We start from the raw sequence: 23,548 nt of genomic DNA on the forward strand, positions 1-23,548 counted from the left end.
CCAGAGCCACAGCAACACCAGATAGGCGTCTGCTACCTAATGACAACTCACGGCAATGCCAGATCTTTAACCCACTGAGCGAGGCCAGGGATAGAACCTACAACCTCATGGTTCCTAGTCGGATTGGTTTACGCTGCGCCATGATGGGAACTCCTGTCTCCACATTTTGATTCGGCAGTGGCAGACAGAGCCCGGGTTTCAGCAACAATAGCTCACAGAACTCAGGGAAGCTTCTTATCACTGTTGTATTTCAAACGGTATTATAAAGGCTACATCTGAATAGAGCCAGAGGAAGCAGTACATAGGGCAAGGTCGAGAAATATCCTGATCCCAGGAGCTTCTGTCCCTATGGAGTTGTGTGGCACCATCCTCCTGGCACATGGATGTGTTCACCAACTGTGAAGCTGTACAGACACCTTCATTTAGGGTTTTTATGGAGGTTCCATTACGTAGGCAGGTTGATTAAATCACTGGCCGTTAGTGATTAGCTCAATCCCTAGACCCTCCTCCCTCCCCAGAAGTCAGGGATGGGGATGAAAGGGCTGAAAGTTCCAACCCTCTAAGGACCTGGTTCCTCTGGCAACCAGCCCCTATCCAGGAACTACCTAGGGACTTTCAGCCACCAGTCGTCTCATTAACATAAACCCAGGTGTGGTTGAAAGTGAAACCAAGCAGGACTGTGTGGAGCTCCTGGGCACAAGCCTTTCTGTGTTCCCCATTTCTTGCTTTTAGGAAATAGGTCTCATTCGGCCTCCAGGGCCTTCCCTGAGTTCCAAAGGACAGTTTCAAACAGTTGCTAATCAGGGAAGGGAGGGGATGCAGAGACCAGGGAGGAGCAGTCAAGAAACAATAGTGCAGCCCAGGAGCAGGGTCCTAGTTCCTCTTCAAGGAATATGCATAACAGTTATCTTTGATTTTTTCAATAGAACTAAGACCTTCAACAAATGGAAGATGTTAACTACTTGAAGTATTCTTCATTCCAGAAAGGAGGACCAGGACCAGTCCCAGGGCCACTAAACACCAACCCTGAAGAAGAATAAAAGCTTGCATCTACCCTGATCCTTATCTGTGGCCCTCTTTTCCACTTCCCAAACTATACGACCACCCCCCTTCTATTTTTTCCCAAAGGTAGGCACAGTCTTTAGGGCATTAGCCTGCTGTGGCAAAGCAATAAAGCTATTTTTTCTCCTTTGCTCAAAACTCTGTTTCTGTTTCTATTTGGCATGGAATAGGACAGAGGCAGAGTGTCAACAACAAAAAGGGCTTGCTATGAATAACAAAAGACACTCCTATTACCTCCATCACTCAGTAAATTCCAAGCCTATTAGAAGTTCTGTGCCAGGAATCAGAGGTGAAGACCAAACATATTTCTTACTCTATCAAGCTATCAAAATGTTTACTCAGTATGCATTCTCCTCTTCCTTCTAACAGAATGTGATTTTATTTAGTATCCACCTCTATTCCATCCATCCATGCAACATTCCCAACCCACCCCAGTATCTAGTTCAGGCATGTGATCTAATTTTAGCCAATTAGATGTGAAGGAAAGCTTCATGCTAGGATTTTAAGGAAAGGTTTCTGGGGAGTTCCTATTGTGGCTCATCAGGTTAAGAAACCGACTAGTAGCCATGAGAACACATGTTCGATTCCTGGCCTTGCTCAGTGAGTTAAGGATCCGGTGTTGCAAAAAGCTGCAGTATAGGTCACAGATGAGGCTCCGACCTGGTGTTGCTGTGGCTATCATGTAGGCCAGAGGCTACAGCTCCAATTCAATCCCTAGCCTGGGAACTTCCATATGCTGCAAGTGTGACCCTAAAAAGAGGAAGGAAGGAAGGAAAGAAGTAAGGGGAACAAGATCTGGTATTGTCATGACTAGATTAGCTGCAGGCTGCAGCCATCTTGCTACCAGGCTGAGGATGAGACCTGCAAAGCTGAGAGAAAGAAAGAACTGCTCAGTCCTTGATGGAAATAATAAATGGTTGGACCAACCAAATCTGAACTCTCTTTCTCTAAACTCCGTAGTATGTGAGCATATGTTCCTTACTGTTAGAAACAGCCTGAGTTAGGCTTCCCATCCTTGCAGCCAAAGGCATCCTATCTAATTCAGCTGGGAAATAGGAGCACTAACATTTGAATTCCATATAGTCATGAAAGTAATAACAGGAAGGACAACAAGGCTGGAACCAGAATAAATGTGCAATATAAGAACTCAAAACACTTTTCAATTCACATAAAGACAAATATTGGATGATTCCATTTATGTGAAATACCTAGAGTAGTTAAAATCATGAAAACAGGTTTCCAGGGGCTTGGGGAGAGGGAAATGGTGAATTGTTCTTTGATGAGTATAGTTTTTTATAAGATGAAAAAGTTCTACAGATCTATCACACAACAATGTGAATATAGTTAACACTAAGGAATAGTACACTTTTAAAAGGTTAAGAGAGTTATGTTTTACATTATGTGGTTTTTTAATCACAATTAAAAAAAAATAGCTTAGCAAACTGGAGTCATTTAAGCCCACACTTTAGAAGCCCCCAAAACATTTTTCTGTATAGAACACTGGCATTGTTCCTTTACCTTAAATCCCACTGGCTGCTCCCCTGCCTACTCTTTCTCCAGATGTGCATGGTCACATCTCTCACTGTCTTCAAATTTTCAAATGTCCAGCTGAGGCAGGAGCAGCCACAGGTCCCTGGAAAACCAAGCACTTTGACTTGGCAGGGCCTGTCTACTGCACACAGTTAAAATAAATGTGTCGGATCCAGTAGTGCCTTTTAAGGTGAAAGGAAGGTGAAATCCGAACCTTAATAACATGTACTACTTTTGGCCCATTTACCTGGCAGTTACTTATGTTCTATCTGTATATAAGGGGCATGTCTTCCATGATGATGTATATGGTGTATATTATGTACATAAAATAAAAGACCATGATTATTAATTTATATAATGTAGAACTGTATAGAATTATTTTTGCACAATTTTGCCACCATAAATTAGGGTGGTAATGAACTTCTGGAATCAACTACCATATGTGCATTATATTAAATTCTGCTTGTCAGTAAGATAAGGTGAATAAAACACAAATGTCTTAACAGTACTGTAAAGCCTGAAGACTTTGTTATATGTGCATTTGCTATTGTTACTGCTATTCAGAATAATTTTTCATTTAGTAAATATATTGGTTGTAGCTGTTGTTATGTAATGAGAGAATCAAATGTATTTCCATGTCACTTACTACTACTGATTCAGTATAAATGATGGGAGTTGTTAAGGAGTATATTCTTGTGAGCCATGAAACTGTCATCTTTCTGCCTCTATTTTTGTGCCAATGAAGGCATTATTTGCTAATTTATATGATTTAACTTCTTGACAGAAATAAATTATTTTTATTACCAAAAAAAAAAATTTCAAATGTCCTGTAAACCAACTATAATGGAAAAAAATAAAAATCATTAAAAAAAAAATCTTCAGGTGTTCCCATCATGGTTCAGTGGTTAACGAATCCAACTAGGAACCATGAAGTTGCAGGTTCGATCCCTGGCCTTGCTCAGTGGGTTAAGGATCCGGCATTGCCGTGAGCTGTGGCGTAGGTCGAAGACGTGGCTCGGATCCCATGTTGCTGTGGCTGTGGTGTAGGCCGGCAGCTACAACTCCGATTAGACCCCTAGCCTGGAAACCTCCATATGCCATGGGAGTGGCCCAAGAAAAAGGCAAAAAGACCAAAAAAAAAAAAAAAAAAAAAAATTCAGACATCACTTTCTCAATGAGAACTACTCTGACCACCATATTTAATATTGCAACTTACCCCGTCCTCCTGCCCTTCAGCACTTCCCCTTTCCCTTACCTTGCTCTACTTTTTCTTTTTTTTTTTTTTTTTTTTTGTTGTTGTTGTTGTTGCTATTTCTTGGGCCGCTCCCATGGCATATGGAGGTTCCCAGGCTAGGGGTTGAATTGGAGCTGTAGCCACCGGCCTACGCCAGAGCCACAGCAACGCGGGATCCGAGCCGCGTCTGCAACCTACACCACAGCTCACAGCAACGCCGGATCGTTAACCCACTGAGCAAGGGCAGGGCTCGAACCCGCAACCTCATGGTTCCTAGTCGGATTCGTTAACCACTGCGCCACGACGGGAACTCCCTACTTTTTCTTTCTTATTATCATTTTCTAACATGTTATACAACTTACTTAGTATGTTTATTGTTTATCAGTTGCCTCCCGCCTCTAAAAGGTAAGATTTACAAGAGCTGGAATCTTTACTTTGTTCCCTGGTCTATTCCTAACACCTAGACTAATGCCTGGCATACAGCTGGCACTCAATAACTATTTGTTAAAAGAATGAATGATCACTAGTCATTAGATAAAAATCTTATATGCAATGACATTATTAAAAAAATATGAAAAATGACTTCTGTGCTAAGATGGCAAATCCAGTTTTGCTGCTGCCCCTATTCCTACAGACACTAGAATCAAGAGGATGGGAGAACAAAAGGGGAGACAATGCGCCCAAAATGCAGGAAGCTGGAGCACAAAGAGACCAGTGGTAACCGACTTTGCAGATATGAAAAGCTGAAGCACAGGTCAGGAAAGCTGCAACTCAAACTAATTTATACCTTAGAAACCTCAAAAGACTCAGGGCAAGCAGCATCTGGTAGCTCTGGAAACGGAGATGGGAAGTAGAAGTTATAATAAGGAAAACTGGGGGAAGCTACATGTGAAGTCTGATCCGTGCATCCCTGTTTACTCCCCTCTTTGAGCAAGAGGCTTCTACCTGACATAATGTGGTCTCAGGGAGAGTGAAAGAGTGGGTCCTTGGGCCTTAGGAACTAGATACTTTACCAAAACGAGGGAGATTCAGTGACCGAATATGTGTTACATGCTCAATATTCCCAGAACACTGGCAGACCTTTACTCTTCAGGCAGGAAACTGGAAGAATTTTATCCTGAACAGTCTGCATTCAGGAGGAAAGATCTAAAGATACTAACACCTACAGTTGCCCATCAAATGGCCCAACCAGATCATTACGGAGTAAAATGTGAAATTGGCAAACTGCATTCAAATGTTCAGAGCTTCTAATTAGCTTTTTAGTCCCCACTTTTTTTTTTTTTTTTTTGCTTTGCTTTTTAGGGCCGCATCTGCAGCATACGGAGGTTCCCAGGCTAGGGGCTGAATCAGAACTATAGCTGCTGGCCTATGCCACAGTCACAGCAAAGCCAGATGCTTAACTCACTGATCAAGGCCAGGGATCAAACCCGAAACCTCATGGTTCCTAGTTGGATTCATTTCTGCTGCCCCATGACGGGAACTCCTAGTTCCCATTTTTAACATTCGCTGACAATCTAAGATTCACCCTTAAATAAATAAGTGAATGAATGAATGTTAAAATATCACAATATATAGGAAATATAAATAAATAAGAATTCACCGGACAGCAGATGTGGGTCTCTAACATGGAGGACCCAGACCAAAACTAAACAAGCAAAAAGCAACTTGTAAGAAATGGGCTATGCAGAGAGATACTTGAAAACTTACCCCCTCCCAATCACCTTATTAATATATTCGGGAAGTTAGGATATTGCACTCATGCAAAAAGATCAGGGTGCTATTCTTCTAAAGAACAATTCAGAGAACAAAATGGTGCTTTGGGAAATTATGAACAAGACGACAGAAATGAGAAGATCTCAGTTGAAAAACTAGAAGTTATCAAACTGAAAAAAATCAAGAGCAGTTCAAAGAGGCAAGGAGATGGAAAATAGAGTGGAATGATAAGAAAATAAGATGACCAACTCAGAAAGGCCAACATCTGAATCATAAGAATTCAAGAAAGAAAGCAGCGAGGAAATAAAGAGAATCATCAAAGAAATTTTTCAAGAAAATGCCTCAGAACTAAGTGAGTTTCCAGATTGAAAGGCCCGCTGATTATCCAGCACAAGGTTGAATTTAGACCCACATGTTGTGAAATTTCAGAGAATTAGGAACAAAAGACCAGTGCTAACTTACTTAGCAGATATCCTGCAACTTCTTTTTTTGCCATGGGAAAAGAATCATACAAAGGATTAGGAATCACAATGGTGCTTCACACCGCCTAACAGCAACACCTAGAATGGATCCAGAGGGGCTACCCGCAGTCATTACCCTGGTCCCTAAAAGTACAGTGTGGAATGGACACACTTCGTAGTTCCTGTCAAGACTCAGGGCAGCTCTCTTAAGGGCTCCCCTCTGCAGAGCAGTGTCAGCACCAGGATCTCCGCACTGACTGAAGCAACTATCTGTGTTTCTGTGACTGCACCATACCTGTCATGTGCTGCTACAGAAGTCTCAGTTTCATGACCAATTCATAGGTCTTTAGTAAATGGGTCCTTACAATGCCCGGAAATATTACCAAATACCAAAAAACCAACAAGACTATTTTAACTTTTCCCATTTTTCTCAAAATCACTAATCTCCCTTTTCTCCCTCCCCTCTAGACCCTAACGCCATCATTCATAACTTAGCCTCCTCCTCTAGAGAAAACATCAAATGGGAATTCTCTCATTTTCCTAAAATTGAACATCTACAACTATCTTAGCCTTGTTGCCTCCAGCTGTGATAGAGGAACTGTCCTTCCTCCCCTGTCCCATCGCCTAAGTTTTGAGCCCTATCTCTCCCTTATTAAAAACAAAAACAAACAAACAAACAAAAAAACAACCTTACCATCTCTCAATCCTTCTGTCTTGCACATTCATCTTCCTTTTCATAAATCTTTCCTAAAAGTTTTTTTGGTTTTTTTGTTTGTTTTGTTTTTGCTTTTTAGGGCCACACCCATGGGCATATGGAAGTTCCCAGGATAAGGGTCGAATAAGAGCTGCAGCTGCTGGCCACAGCCACAGCAACTTGGGATCTGAGCCACGTCTTCGAACTACACCACAGCTCACCTCAATGCCGGATTCTTAACCCACTGAGCCAGGCCAAGGATAGAACCTACATCCCCATGGATACTAATTGGATTTGTTTCTGCTGCACCACAACAGAAACTCCTTTCCTATTAGTTTTGAATGCACTCAAGTCTTTTCTTTAATAAAACTCCACTTGACTTACTCCCCATTAGTTACCACCTATATTTTTCCTCTCATCCAAACTTCTCATATCTAAAGACAGGTAAGGTAGTCAGAGGTACAGTGGTTAAAGACATGGATTCTGAAACCACACTATCTGACTTGAAATACATCATTTAATGGCTCTAAGACCATGGGCAAGTTACTCTCTGCCTCAATTTCCCCATATGCAAAAAGATTACAATATTACCTCTCTGGTATAAGAATTAAATGAGTTAGTGTATGTGAAACATACATCTGTAGCCCAGACCTCAGAAAGGCAAAGGTTACCTGGACATTCTCCCCTTGAATGTAATTGAGCCATGATCTTTCTCTTCCTAACCCGCTCTGCCTTGAATATTCTTTAGGCCCCATTTCACCTGGCTGACTCTTCTAGAATTTAGCTGAAGTATCACTTCCTCAGCGAAGTCTGAGGTAAATGCCCTCAAAAAAACTTGCATAGTACTTGGTACCTCTACTTCATACCTGCAATGAGAAGGTAAGCTGAGGGCAGGGACTATGTGTCTCCTCACTATTGTACCCCGGGATCTGAACGTGGTAGCCTCTAGAGCCCTTTCATTTGCATTGGGGTCTATCTGCACTCCTGAACAAGTAAAACTCTGCCACTTTGTCACAGGCTAAGACTAGTAAGGTAGTTAAAACTTGACGGAGTGCAAAGACGGCTAGCAGAGGAGACGGCATTTAACTACGCCCCCAAATTACTTTCAATTGCAATAAGCGGCTTATGAATGACAATTAAAAAAAAAAAGCCGAACTATATAGAGATTCATTCATTGGACAAGCAACACTATGCATTGCCTCTAACGATGCAACAGGTCCAGGCAATCAGGCAGTTATGTAGGATTTTTGCCATTGTGCTTAAGCTTCACTTTTTTTTTTTTTTTTTTTTTTGTCTTTTTGCCATTTCTTGGGCCGCTCCCACCGCACATGGAGGTTCCCAGGTTAGGGGTCAAATTGGAGCTGCAGCCACCGGCCTACGCCAGAGCCACAGCAACGCAGGATCCGAGCCGCGTCTGTGACCTACACCACAGCTCACGGCAATGCCGGATCCTTAACCCAATGAGCAAGGACAGGGATCGAACCTGCAACCTCATGGTTCCTAGTCAGATTCGTTAACCACTGGGCCACGATGGGAACTCCAGTTTCACTTTTAACTTGGGTACCAGTACCCAATCCTACCTTAGCAAGCCAACTGCCTATAACCCAGTACACAGAGCAGCTTTTTGAGAAGAGGTCTCCCATGAGTCCAGGCACCTATACTCCCGCTGGACAGTGTTGGAGGCGGATAAGTCCATGAGAGGAAAAGTCGTATCTCGAGTTGGGTGGATGTTTTGGTGAACAGTCTGCAGTTAAAGCCAAGAAGAGTAAGTAGGGCAGAAAAGACGACACAGTAAAGGCTGTAGTTGGGATAGGCCTGAAAAGCGAAAAGACTCAAGTTTGTGCCAACTAAGGCTTTGAGACTCCTCTACTCAAGAATCATTCCCGCGACACTATAACGAATTCCCGGGGATTCCCAACACCCATAAGGGCGGGGCAAGAAGACGACACTGGAGCGCGCTATCAGCCTCCCAGCGCTCCAAGATCTCGAGAGAGTTGCAGTTCTCGCGATCTTTCCGCAGCCGACCCTCCACGCGGAGTACGAACGTGTGTGCTGTGACTGGAGTGCAGGGAGGGCGGAGACTGCGGGAGGGAGAAGCCCCTTTGGCCTGCCCTACGGAAGCCTGCGAGGGAGGGTGGTGATCGCTTCCCTGTCCAGTTGTCCATTTGTCCAGATGCCCAGCGCCAGCGCCAGCCGCAAGAGTCAGGAGAAGCCGCGGGACATCATGGACGCGGCGGAAGTGGGTTTTCTTTCCCGGGCCTGGGAGCGCAGGACCCCCCCCCCCCGCCCCGGGCGGGACCGCGCGGAGGGAGGGAGTAGGGATAGCGGGGCTTTGACTTCTGGATCCCTATCGGCACTTTGACTACAGGCCGCATGCCTGAGGTTCGCGCTCTTAGAACGCTCACCGGGCCTCCAAGGTCCTTGTCTGAGCAACGTGGCCAGAGGCACTACGGATCGCATTTCTCACTGCGGCGCCTAGGAGGCCTGGCCTAGGAGAAGCGTGTCGCTGGGCTGGGGTGGACTTAAAGTACCAAGTGCCCCGGAAGTAGGAGCGGCGAGGTCACTTAAACCTCCCTGGGTTAGGCACGTCCTTCACGTAATCCGTCTCTTTCCCCGGAAAATTTTAATGTCCACTGATAATCGATTTTCGCACAGCTCGTGTGTTCCTAATGTGTTTCAAGTTATGACAGTACTTAGTAAAACGATCTGCCAAAATGTTTAATGGCCGTTTTCCATGCGACAGCCTTAGAGAACACTTGTCATTTTTAAAATTTCCTTTTTTTCTCTTAAGTAACCCATGAAATAGGTAGGGAAGTTTGCAGAGAATGCATTTGAGATGAAGTGCCCCCAAAATCATCTGTGGTCCTTCAGTGCTATCTGGAAATGAAAGTTTTGAAACCTACAAGTTAATGCGTGCTGTTGGTAAAACCGAGATCCCTATCTGGCTCCTAATTTTTCTGTTGAGGAAATATGAATTTATCGTAAACTACCTAAGGAATAGGTTATCTTAAGACTGTTAGATGGAATAAGGTTTGCTGAAGTATGAACGGTATTAATAAGTGACCTCTTATTTTCTTTTCACATGCTGTAACTTATTTATGCTGCGGTCTTGCTACATTGTATGACTATCTTTTTATTAGGACTGAATATCTTTAAGGTGTATTTTTTGTTATTTGCCAAAAACAAACAAAAAAACTTTAGTAAGCACCTTAATACATTGTTTGGTTTGTTTTAGTATAAACACAAAATCTTACATCCTTCAGGTCTAATGAAGATGAGAATTCCAGCAGACAGCTATAGTGGCAGAAACTGTTTCATCCACATCTTAAGTTACCTTCTAAAATTTAAGGAATCTACTTTTGTGTATTCTGGACCTGATTGTCTATATAAACTAGCAGTGCACTTTTGCAGATAGTGTAAGTCTAGTTATGAGGTAGCCATTGTGACAGAGTTATGTCATTTTTATAGCTAGAAGGGTCTTAGAGATCATTTAATAAAGTGAGATTGAAATAAAAGGCCACTTACTAATTTAATAAGTATAGTTTGTTAAAAATAATAGTCTGAACTCTAGGTCTCCCTTCTCTTGTTCCTGACTTAAAATCTGTAACAATTTTGGTGTCATATTGTCAGTGACAAAAAGAAAGTTGTACTTAGGTTATAGCCAACATCTCTGATTTTTGAAAACTGGACATCTGGTGCTCCGAAAGCTTACCCCTAAATGTTGGTTCTCTTTCAACATCTCTTCCTATAATAAGAAGTAAGAAGTAAATAAAACTGTGGTACCTCATCCTTCACCCTTCACAGAGGAAATTTATATCCCTGCTTTGAAGTAGTTTAGTCTCCCTTTTGAAGAAGGTAATTAAGATGTGTTGTGCATGTGAGTAAATTTTGGGTGTGCTGTTGTGTATAGCATATCATTCCAGGGGTGGTGATGTTCAAAACAAACTAATCAGAAACTGGGTGCTTATCCTTTTTCTATTATTTCTTATAAATGAAAAGACAGATTTGCACACTCTAAAACTACTGACTCTGGATTAATAAAATGGTCCTGAAAGTTAAAATAAATTCATTTCTATTTTCTGTTATTTGTATTTCTGTGTTTACTATGCAATTAGTATTTAAAAAGTCATAATGCAAAAATATTTTTTGTAGGATTATGCAAAAGAGAGATATGGGGTATCTTCAATGATACAATCACAAGAAAAACCAGGTTAGTAGTTCATAAATTAAGCTTTTTTTCTTTCTAATTCAAGGAAAGCTCTTCATGAAGTTTTGTCTTTTCTAGGGTCGCACCCACGGCACGTGGAGGTTCCCAGGCTAGGGGTCCAATCAGAGCTGTAGCCGCTGGTCTACGCCACAGTCACAGCAACGCCAGATCCAAGCAGAGTCTGCGACCTACACCACAGCTCACGGCAATGCCGGATCCTTAACCCACTAAGCGAGGCCGGGGATCAAGCCCGCAATGTCTTGGTTACCAGTCGGGTTTGTTAACCACCGAGCCATGACAGGAACTCCAGGGACGTTTTAAGGAAGGTTGACATATCTAAAGGCATAACTCTGAAGGCATAGCTTTGAAAAGCTTAAATGACAAGCAGATGCTATAACCTCATGTAAAGTAAACATTGTCACTTTAGGGTCCCTAATCCAGAATGGGAAGAAAATACATGAAATTAGTGTATTTTAAATGATAAATTATGTTTAAAAGATATTCCTAAGTGATTAGGTAAAAGGTTTAACTCTAGCCTAAGACATAAACAGTAGTTAATAAGAGCTGCCTTCATCATATACAACCTTTTTGCATGCTTTCTGAAACTACCTCCTTTACTTTCCTGCTTGACTTTATTATATTTCTTTGTGTTTTTTGTTTGTTTGTTCTTATTTTGTTTTTGTCTTTTTAGGGCTTCACCTGTGGCATGTGGAAGTTCCTAGAATAGGGGTAGAATTGGAGCTGTAGCTGCTGGCGCACACCACAGCCGCAGCAGTGCCATATCCAAGCCAAGTCTGCAACCTACACAGCAGCTTGTGACAACACCAGATCCTTTAACCCACTGAGCCACAATGGAACTCCTTTATATTTCTTTGAAATTGACTTGTTAATTGTTTTTCTCAGACCTGTAGGTTTTCTGTTTTTACACATTTGTCTTCCTTTTGTTTCTGTTTTATATATGCAATTTCAACAAATTTATCCTAATAATCATTTTTCTTTTGGTGGACATTACAAATTATGTCTTTCAAACTTTGATACAACTGCAGACCTTTAAGCTCTGGTGCATTGGAAGAATTAAGTACTTCTTTTTTTTTTTTTTTTGGCCTTTTTGTCTTTTTGCCCTTTCTAGGGCCACCTCCCACGGCATATGGAGGTTCCCAGGCTAGGGGTCTAATCGGAGCTCTAGCCACCAGCCTATGCCAGCCACAGCAGCTCTGGATCCGAGCTGCATCTGTGGCCTACACCACAGCTCACGGCAACTCCAGATCCTTAACCCACTAAGCAAAGCCAGGGATCGAACCCGCAATCTTATGGTTCCTAGTCGGATTCGTTAACCACTGCGTCAGGACGGGAACTCCCAAGTACTTCTAATTTAGATGCCCCCCTATGATATTTATGCTTTGGAAATAATATACCCCCAGGTCAATTTTGTTGTCATTTTTTATTTGACTTACTCTGTCGTCACAGAAGACACTTTTCCTTCCCAACTTTGTTGGGAAAGTATGCAATGAAAGACCAAAATAGTTCGATAAGAATAAACCATTTCCAAAAGATTAAGATGATAAAGTAAAAAAATTGAGTATAAAATGAGATATAAGCAGTACAGTAGAGGACTCCCTTGCCAGAATAAGCAGGAGAGACCTTATGAGACTTTTTTTTTCAGCTGTCTTCCTGGATTGGACTTCTTGAGCTCTAACACAAAAAATCTCTCTGGAGTTTGTTTCTTAAATATGCTTGGGGCACCCTTTGCCGTAATTACTGTTCCCATTTGGCTGGCAAATCCAGACGTCTTCCAGTTATAAGCTCTGTCCACCAAAAGGAAGGATAAACTGTAATCTGATTACAGTAAATAAGAGTAAAATTCTGTCTTTGGTTTTACCTATATTAAAATCAATGCTTTGCTCAACATAAACTTTTCTTTCCTATCTGCTTCCATTTCTCAAAATTCCTTCATTTTAATACCAGTGACTTAAGTATGGAGGAGGCTATAATTTATCAAACTGAAACCCTGTTGCCTCAGCCAGTCATACTGATGGGAGTATGACATATGCCTCAAGTATGTGTGAATATGTAAGTCTTCATTTAGACTTACATTATTCTGGGGTTTGTTTGGTTTTGAGTTTTGATTCCTTAGTAATTCATTTGCTTTTTCTTTTCTTCTTCTTCCTTTTTTTTCTTTTTTTTTTTTTTTTTTTTTGTGCTTTTTAGGGCCACACCTCTGGCATATGGAGATCCCTGTGCTAGGGTCCAATCAGAGCTACAGATGCTGGCCTACACCACAGCCATGGCAACACCTCTGAGTGAGGCCAGGGATCGAACCCGAAACCTCGTGGTTCCTAGTTGGATTCCTTTCCGCTGCACCACAATGGGAACACCTCATTTGCTTTTTCAATATCGACATTTTCAGATCTATCTTTAAAATATTATGTCGCTTTGTCTGTCTTTTCTCTTTCACACTTTATTTTGTCTCGTCTACACATCAGACTTGGAAGTTGGATTAACACATTAGGACCATTGAAAGAGTTTTGCAGAAATTCTCTTGTGTTGCCCAGTGCCGGAAAATTTCTCATGCATTCTCTTCATTTCTGGTGATGGGAACCATCATATTCTTCTGTAAATCAAATTCTGTCTAAGCTGTATCTTCAAGAGACAAATTATAAATACATTTAGATAAAATAGATAAAATATAATTTGATTTCATTATGATATACACCACAAAGGTATTTTTAGCATTATGGTAACAAGGTTTTACTGCATGTGATATTGACAAATTTGGTTACAATTAAGCAGCATAACCCTTGAGAATTGAGATCTTTTTTTGTGATGTGGAATCATGTCTATTAAAATATTTTTAATTAATACTTAAATCATTTTTTAAATGTTCAAATTGCATATTTAGAACAATAACAAAATGATTTCTGGATCATGATTGCTCTGTATCACTATGTTCCCATAATAGTTTTGTTTCAGTTTTCTTGTTTGGGGAATTCTAGATGGACTTCGTTATTAGTATTACGAGGCATAATTATTGGCACTCACTTGTAGCCCAAATGGGAATTTATTGGTTCACATAACTATAGGAAACAGTGTGAGGTGGCATAGACATAATTGGATATAGAGGTTTAAACATTATCTTCAGGGTTTTCTGTTTCTGCTTGTTGGTTTTGCTTTCTTTAGGCTATTGACCTTATTCTCTGATCCTGCAAATTCAGGTAGTAGGAAAGATGGTGGCTGCAAACTTGGGCCTTTACCATCTCTGTTCAGTGACCCCAGGGAGGACAGCTTCATTCCCGGTGTCTGTATATTATGTCCCTGAGAAGGACTTTGATTTGCTCAGTTTGAGTAACATGCCCTAGGGATCAGGGTACTATGATTTCCCAGGCCTGGCAGAGAATCCACCCCTGTGGATTCTCCACCCCTGACTTACATGTTGTGGCAAGCAAGCAAAAATACCATGTCCACTTAGGCAGAGGCTGGTGAAGACAGGCTGCATTTGGCTTTCTAAGTCATTGAAGTATTCAGAAATTGCATTTTGAAATGATCTCTTTAATTCCAATGTACACTGAATTAGGGTGTCAGAGATTGTCAGTTAGAAAGCCTTTGCTTTGGGAGTTTCCTTCATGGCTCAGTGGTTAATGAACCCGACTAGGATCCATGAGGATTCAGGTTCAATCCCTGACTTTGCTCAGTGAGGATCTGAAGTTGCCCTGAGCTGTGATGTAGGTTGCAGATGCGGTTCAGATCCCAAGTTGCATTGGCTGTGGCATAGGCCGGCAACAATAGCTTCAATTGGACCCCCAGCGTGGGAACCGCTATATGCCATGGGTGTGGCCCTAAAAAGCAATAAAAGAGAAGGCCTTTGCTCTGGCTTAGGTAAGATATCATAGTATTTTGCTTTGGAATGGTGACAGTGAAGATGAAAGAGAATTGGATAGACTTTAGAGGTATACATAGGATGTAAATTCATAAAACTTGAGTCCAGATTGCATATGGAAGGTAATAGAAAAGAAGGTATTAACCCTTGTACACTGTTGGTAGGACTATAAATTGGTGCAGCTGCTATGGAAAACAGTATGGAGGTTCCTAAAGAAGTTAAAAGTAGAAGTACCATATGAGCCAGAAATTCCACTTGTAGGCATTTATCCTTAGAATATGAAAACACTAATCAGAAATATATATGCACCCTTACGTTCACTGCAGCATTATTTACAATAGCCGAAGTATGAAAACAACCTAAGTGCCTATCAGCAAATGAATGGATAAAGAAGATGTGGGATATTTATAGAGCGAAATAGTATTCAGCCATAAAAGAAAAAATGAAATAATGCCATTTGCAACTAATGACCCTCCAAAAATAAACACATAGATACAGAGTGCAGAGTAGTGGTTACCAGAGGGAAAAGAACATGGTGGGAAGGGTGAAATGGGTAACAAATTCAAGTGTATGGAGTTCCCATCGTGGAGCAGTGGTTAACGAATCCGACTAGGAACCATGAGGTTGCGGGTTCGGTCCCTGCCCTTGCTCATTGGGTTAAGGATCTGGCATCGCCGTGAGCTGTGGTGTAGGTTGCAGACGCGGCTCGGATCCCGCGTGGCTGTGGCTCTGGTGTAGGCTGGTGGCTATAGTTCTGATTCGACCCCTTAGCCTGGGAACCTCCATGTGCCGCGGGAGCGGCCCTAAAAAAGGCAAAAAAAAAAAAAAAAAAAATTCAAGTGTATGGTAATGGATGGAAACTAAACCTTTGATAGTGAACACACTTTAGTGTGAGCAGAAGTAGAAATATAATGTCATACACATGAAATTTATATCATAAACCATTGTTACAAACCAATAAAAAGAAAAGCAAAAGAAAGTGTTGCTAGATGTTGAGAATCACTTAAGATAATACCACGTACTTATGCTAGCTACCAAACCAAACCAAAATAATCTTGATTTCTTTGTAAATTTTGAGTTACAAAATTGTTTCACTTATTTGCTACAGATCGAGTTTTGGTTCGAGTTAGTGACTTGACAGTGCAAAAAGCTGATGAAGTTGTTTGGGTGCGTGCAAGGGTTCATACAAGCAGAGCTAAAGGTAAGATTGATTATATGGTTACAGATTTTTTGATAAGGACTGAATTTTTTGTGTTGCAAATTCCTCACGGACCAAAGTAAATCTTCAAAAGCAAAACAAAGGAGTTCCTGTCATGGTGCAGTGGAAACATAAGGTTTCTGGTTCAATCCCTGTCCTCGCTCAGTGGGTTAAGGATCCGGCGTTGCCGTGAGCTGTGGTGTAGGTCAAAGATGCAGTTTGGGTCCTGTGTTGCTGTGGCTGTGGCATAGGCCGGCAGCCGTAGCTCAGTTCAACCCCTAGCCTGGGAACCTCTATATGCTGTGGGTGCAGCCCTTAAAGACAAAAAAATAAATAAATAAATAAACTATGTATTATAGAATTAATATAGGCCCACTTTTAAAATTCCAGCATTTTTTTAAATTAATTAATTAATTAATTTATTTATTTTATTTATTTTTTGTCTTTTTGCTATTTCTTGGGCCGCTCCTGCGGCATATGGAGGTTCCCAGGCTAGGGGTCTAATCGGAGCTGTAGTCTCCGGCCTATGCCAGAGCCACGGCAACGCGGGATCCGAGCCGCGTCTGCAACCTACACCACAGCTCACGGCAACACCAGATCGTTAACCCACCGAGCAAGGGCAGGGACCGAACCCGCAACCTCATGGTTCCTAGCCGCATTCGTTAACCACTGCGCCACGACGGGAACTCCCAAATTCCAGCATTTTATACATATATATCTTACTGTCTCAGAATCAATACTGTTAAGAGTTGGCGTATTCTTCCAGTATCCCCCTCCAAATAGATGAATACTGATTGAGAAGAATACTGGTAGAATTTTAACTTTTTTTTTTGGCTTTTTAGGGCCTCACACTCAGCATATTGAAGTTCCCAGGCTAGGGGTTGAATTGGAGCTGCACCTGCCGGCCTATGCCACAGCCAGAGAAGCATGGGATCTGAGCTGCATCTGACACCTACACCATAGCTCATGGCAAAACCGGATGATCCCCGACCCAGTAAGTAAAGGCCAGGGATCGAACCCACATCCTCATAGATACTAGTCAGATGCGTTTCCACTGAGCCACATGAAAACTCCTTAAATTTTTTTAAAAAATGTAAATTTGCCTTCCTGAAAGGTTGGGCCATTTGTTCTACAGATAATCACATCTTAATGTAATCCTTCACTTGTCATTTTCCCACCAGATTAGGAACCTTTGTTTTGTTCACACTGGCACCTTGTTTCTTAAACATAGTTATTTATTTAGTGAATTAAAAGATAGAATGGGAGTTCTCGTCATGGCGCAGTGGAAACGAATCAAACTAGGAACCATGAGGTTGCAGGTTCAATTCCTGGCTTCACTCAGTGGGTTAAGGATCCAGGGTTGCCGTGAGCTGTGGTATAGGTCACAGACACAGCTGAGTTGCTGTGGCTCTGGCGTAGGCCAGCAGCTATATCTCTGATTAGACCTCTAGCCTGGGAAGCTCCATGTGCCTCGGGTTCGGCCCTAGAAAAGACAGAAAGACAAAAGGGAATGCACACTGCATGTAAGCCTGACCCAATGGAACAAGCTCGTTATTTTCAAAACTGGTAAATACTAAGGTGGAAGTACCATTTCTGTATGTATTGTCTGTCATTGGCTAACCAAGTAAATGCCAGTTATGGGGACATGTCTCTTTAGAGAAGTATCCAGCTAATAAAATGGAGACTATTAGAACATCATTATTTTGCCCCCAGTAAGTTATCAATCAATCGTCAGTGATTGCCTATGACATGATAGACAACCAGAAATATTTTGTGTCTATTTATGAAAGAACACAATACCACACAGTTAAGTAGTCTTGCCCAACGAGTCGTACATGAATTTCATTAGGCCTTTACATCTAAATACCAATATAAAGGAAAATTATAGGACAGGGGAATATGTTAAATGACAATGGGGGATACAATTAATAAAATCTAGACTATAGTAAATCACTAGGCAAAAACGACCTCATTTCTTCAAGAAATAAATTGAAAGGGGAGGGGGAACCTATGGATTAAAATATTTAAGATATCTCCCAGTTGATTCCCCTAGTGGCTTAGCAGGTCTGGCATTCTTACTATTGTGGCTCAGGTTGCTGCCCTGGCATGCCTTGGCTTAGGAACTTCCATGTGCTGTGGGTGTGGCCAAAAACAATGATCTCTCAACCAATCATTTACTTAGATTCTAATTTGTGTGTGTGTGTGTGTCTTTTCGTCTTTTTAGGGCTAAACCCGCGGCATATGAAGGTTCCCAGGCTAGGGGTAGAATTGGATCTACAGCTGCTGGCCTGCACCACAGCCACAGCAACACCAGATCTTAACCCACTGAGTGAGGCCAGGGATCAAACCTGCAACCTCATGGTTCCTAGTCGGATTCATTTCCACTGTGCCACGATGGGAACTCCCAGATCCTAATTTAAATATACAGCAAAACAAACCAAAAAAACCACTGAGTTCTTGGATATTTGGTATTTTAAAATTCTTTCTTTTTTTGGTTGAGGTAATAGCACTGTGGTAACATTATTTTTAAATAGATCTTTCCTCTTAGGGATCCATACTGAATTATGTACAGATGAAATACAATAGAGGATTTGCTGGTGTTTGCTTCAAAATAGCATAGGAACTAAGGGATAAGTGGATTGGGGCAAAGCTGAAACAATTATGACCATGAGTTCATAATTAATGAGGTACATGGGGATTGTAGATAGGCATTGGTGTGATCCATTTGTCCTTTTCTTTCAAATGTTTATCTCATTTCTTCTCATTTCTCTCTGCAGTAATTAGTAAATTCTCCAGTACTGCAGGGATTCTCACAGGAATTTTTCAAAGGGCAGAGGTGTAAAATCCAGCTGAGTTATTTCATGGCATTAGGTGTTATGCATAAAATGCTACTACAAAGCAGTGCCAAAGTTTAAAAAGTAGGTTAAAGAAATTTTGTTCTACTCTAAGTTTTCTGTTACTAGAAATAGATGTTCAATTTTATCAGACCTTTTCCAGAATTTTTTTCCCTCAAACTGTCATTGTGTTGAGTGTGTGTGTATATATATCTCAAAAAAATTTTTTTTAATTAAAAAAAAAAATATATATATATATATATATATTTTTGCTTTTTAGGGCTGCACCCACAGCATTTGGAGGTTTCCAGGCTAGGGGTCTAATCAGAGCTACAGCTGCCGGCCTACACCACAGCCATGGCAACTTGGGATCCGAACCATGTCTGTAACCTACACAGACAATGCCAGATCCTTAACAGCACTGCCGGATCCTTAACCCACTGAGTGAGGCCAGGGATCAGACCTGTAACCTCATGGTTCCTGGTGGGATTCGTTTCCTCTGCACAACAGCGGGAACTCCCAGGTGTGTGTGTGTGTGTGTATGTGTGTATATATATATATATATTCGTTGTACTATTCTCTTTGCTCTTCTGTTTGGTTAAGATTTTCCACATTAGAAACAGTTAAATATACTGATCTTCATTATTCACAGATTTTGTATTTGCCAGTCACCTACCTGCTAACGTATATATAACCCCAAAACCAATATTTGCAGTGCTTTCGCTGTCATTCACGGATGTGCCAAGATAAACACATGTGCAGAGTAACAAATTTTTCTCCCAGTGCACTTATTTTCAGCTGCCATCAGAGTGAAGCTCTGCATTGTTTCAGCTCTCATAAACAAGTATCCTTTTCACAGTCTGTTTAATGCCACAGTTAACGCCAGTCTATTTAACTGCTTCACAGTTTTTTGCTTTTTGCTGGTGATTTGACTGTTTAAAATGGCCCACTGAGCATAGTGCTAAAGTGTTTTCTAGTGTTCCAAAGTGCAGGAAGACTGTAATGCATTAGGGGGAAAATAGAAGTTGTTAGATAAGCTTTGTTCAAGTGTGAGTTACAGTGCTGTTGGCCATGAGTTCTGTATTAATGAATCAACAATGTATACTAAATAAGGTGTCTTTTAACAGAAATACACACAGAACAAGTCTATGTATTGATGAATAATGAAAATATTGTGGCCAGACGTGGACAGAAAACCTCATCCTGTATTTCCTCTAGGAGCAATGGTTCAGTGTCCACTAATTCATTATTCCTGGTGACTTTTAAAATGTAACTGTCACAAATAGCAAGAATCAACTGTATGTAATTGTAGTGATTTACAATAATGAATTTCTTTTTTTGAGTAAAATATAATTGATTTATAATGTTGTCCTTTTCTCATATTATTTCCATCATGTTCTGTCACAAGTGATTAGATATAGTTTCCCATGCTATACAGCAGGACCTCATTGATTATCCATTCTAAATGTAATAGTTTGCATCTACTAACCTCAAACTCCCAGGCCATCCCACCCCATCCTCCTCCCCCTTGGCAACCGTAACTCTGTTCTCCATGTCTGTGAGTCTGTTTCTATTCTGTAGATAGGTTCATCCGTGCCATAGTTTAGATTCCACATGTAAGTGATACCATACGGTATTTGTCTTTCTGACTTAATTTAGTTAGAATGAGACTCTCTAGTTGCATCTATGTTGTTGCAAATGGCATTATTCTGTTCTTTTTAATGGCCAAGTAGTATTCCATTTGTATATGTATCACATCTTAATCCATTCATCTGTCAAGAGACATTTAGATTGTTTTCATGTTTTGGCAGTAATGGATTTATTAATGTTGAATCATTTTTGGATTCTTGGAATAAACTGTCTGGTAAAAGTGTGGGTTGAGTTCTTTTAGTATAATACTCTTTTAGTATAATACTAAGTTAAGTTTTTGTTTTTTTGTTTTTGTCTTTTTGCCATTTCTTGGGCTGCTCCTGCAGCATACGGAGGTTCCCAGGCTAGGGGTCAAATCGGAGCTGTAGCTGCCAGCCTACGCCAGAGCCACAGCAACGCGGGATCCGAGCCCCGTCTGCGACCTATACCACGGCTCAAGGCAATGCCGGATCATTAACTACTGAGCAAGGGCAGGGATCGAACCTGCAACCTCATGGTTCCTAGTCGGATTCGTTAACCACTGTGCCACGACGGGAACTCATAAGTTAACTTTAAATAAATTTTTTTGGAGTTCCCTTTGTGGCTCGGTGGGTTATGAATCCGACTAGTATCCATAAGGTTGTGGGTTTAATCCCTGGCCTCATTCAGTGGGTTAAGGATCTGGCATTACCTCGAGTTGTGATGTAGGTATTTTTTGCTTTTTAGGGCCACCCCCTGGCATGTGGAAGTTTCAAGGCTAGAGGTTGAATTGGAGGTGCAGCTGCCAGCCTTTACCACAGTCACAGCAATGTGTGATCCAGGCCACGTCTGCAACCCACACTGCAGCTCATGGCAATAGCGGATCTTTAACCCACTGAGTGGGACGAGGGATGGAACTGGTACCTTCATGGATATTAGTCAGGTTCATTACCGCTGAGCCATGATGAGAACTCCCGAAAGCTTTGTTTTTAAATTTATATGTGTGCGTTTAACTTGTAAGTTACTCAAGTAATACATTTATTTTTTTGCATAAAATTTTTCAAAGAATACACAAATTATACTCCCTTTTCTTCCATTTGCCCCAGCCTTTTCTTCTACTTAATGATTTGTTCAGTGTCTTTCCAAAAGTCTTTTTTAATGTAAACATGCACATACACACATACAGGTTTTGTTTCTTGAGGTTATTTCCATATTAGTCATAGATCTACATACGGCAGTGTTTCTTCAAGATAAATATCTAAAAGTGAAATTGCTATGCATTATATGTATTAACATTTTCTATCTAACACCAGATTACCCTTCAGAAAAGCTATACTCAGGAGTTCCCGTTGTGGCTCAGCAGGTTAAGAACCCAACATGGTGTCAGTAAGGATGCCGGTTTGAGCCCTGGCCTTGCTCAGTGGGTTAAGTATCTGGCATTGCCATAAGCTGAAGCCTAGGTCACAGACGAGGCTCAGATCTGGTATTGCTGTGGTTGTGGCGTAGGTCAGCAGCTGCAGCTGCGGATTACCCCTAGCCTGGGAAATTCCGTATGTCACAGGTGCAGCTGTAAAAAGGAAAAAAAAAAAGCTGTATTCATACTCCCACAAGTACGTGACTGTACCACTCACTTTCTCCACATTCTTGCCAGTAATGACAAGTTTTTTTATTTCTGCCAAAGAAGACTATCTGAGAAAATAAATAAAATCTTGTGCTTTGAATTTTTAGAACCCTGACTGTTACTCTTCCTTTCTTTCTTATATGGAAAAATTATGCCAAGAAATATGGCAAATTTGGGATCATTCATGTGTTTTAACCCAGAAGGAGTAACATGTTTAAATTGGACTTGGAAAAACAACCAATGCTGGCAATAACAAACAAAGCAAAGTTCTGAAAAACTATGAATAAGGAAATGAAAGTGTCTAAATCATAATGCCAAAAGTATGACAACTAGAATCCTATTAAACAAAAAAACCCAAAACACTCAAACTCAGTCTGTTTATATAGCCCAAATATCTATATATTTCCCCTCAAAGTAAAAGCAGTGTTTTACATATTTTTAAAGGTTAAAAGGCAGATTTCTTATAGTAAGCTTATGTATCACATCCTTAAAATTAAGAATTTTATATAGGGACAATATAAAAATGCTCTGTTTAACAGTTTCTTTTGATTGTGAAAGATTGTGAGCTTAAATCTGCATGTTAAAAGAGTAATTGAAATATCTGTGGTTCCTTTCAAGTTTTATACATACTACATGGAAGTCATTGGCAGAAGATAATTCTTTTTCATATTCTTTCTAAAAACTTAACTTATACCTCCACAATAGCTGGTTTGTTTGTTCAGATAGTTCAGAATTTTTAATATTAGTGGTCAGAACCACAGCTTATATCCACACAAGAATATTTCAGGGAAAATGACAAATAAGAAGTACTTTAAAACATTTACATCTTTGCTGTTTATTCCACAGCTGGTTAACATAAGTAATGAAGGAAAATGTTAATGTTAATTAGGAAGTGAAGGTACATTATCTTAATAAATTCTGGGAGTTCCTATCGTGGCTTAGTGGAAGCAATTCTGACCAGTACCCATGAGGACAAAGGTTCAATCCCTGACCTCGCTCAGTGGGTTAAGGATCCAGCATTGCCATGAGCTGTGGTATAGGTTGCAGACGAGGCTTGAATCTGGCATTGCTGTGGCTGTAGCAGAGGCTAGTAGCTATAGCTCTGATTTGACCCCTAGCCTGGGAACCTCCATATGTCCCGGGGGTAGCCCTTGAAAAAAAAAAAAGATTCTGGACCCTGGCAAGCTGAAAGACATTAGAAAAAGTTGAAAATATATGATTGCCTCATGTGTTTGATAACCTAGTTCTCCCACTAAGGCTCACTTCCTTATTAAGCCATCACCAAAATGAAAATGAGGGTAAACCTTTTGTCCTGACTACAATTTTTGGTTTTAGTTTAGAAATAAATATTGTTCCTGGTGCTATAAAGGAAGGTTTCCAGCATTACATTTTTCTAAAACAGTCTTGTGTAAATTTGAGAAAAAGGAGTTCCCATTGCGCCTCAGTGGTTAACGAATCCGACTGAGAACCATGAGGTTGCGGGTTCGATCTGTGGCCTTGCTCAGTGGGCCA

The 23,548-nt window shown here is 40.9% G+C and overlaps 1 protein-coding gene across 3 annotated transcripts in view; it reads left to right on the forward strand.

Annotated features, from left to right (window-relative positions):
• Positions 1-8,701: 8,701 nt before the first annotated feature.
• DARS1 (aspartyl-tRNA synthetase 1) overlaps positions 8,702-23,548 on the forward strand; it is a 74,568-nt gene continuing 59,721 nt past the window's right edge. For all 3 annotated transcript variants that reach the window (XR_014830558.1, XR_014830559.1, XM_003133266.6), the window contains exons 1-3: positions 8,702-8,933; positions 10,847-10,904; positions 15,884-15,976. Coding sequence is in view for 1 of the 3 variants with exons in the window: in XM_003133266.6 (XP_003133314.1) it covers positions 8,868-8,933; positions 10,847-10,904; positions 15,884-15,976 (217 nt within the window). In the remaining 2 variants the exon portion in view is untranslated. The remainder of the gene's footprint in view (positions 8,934-10,846; positions 10,905-15,883; positions 15,977-23,548) is intronic.

The sequence above is a fragment of the Sus scrofa genome, chromosome 15 (genome assembly GCF_054392235.1).
Source record: "Sus scrofa isolate SSC_HxYL_T2T_F1_AM1 chromosome 15, Sscrofa_HxYL_maternal_Yorkshire_Landrace_v2.0, whole genome shotgun sequence".
NCBI lineage: Eukaryota > Metazoa > Chordata > Mammalia > Artiodactyla > Suidae > Sus > Sus scrofa.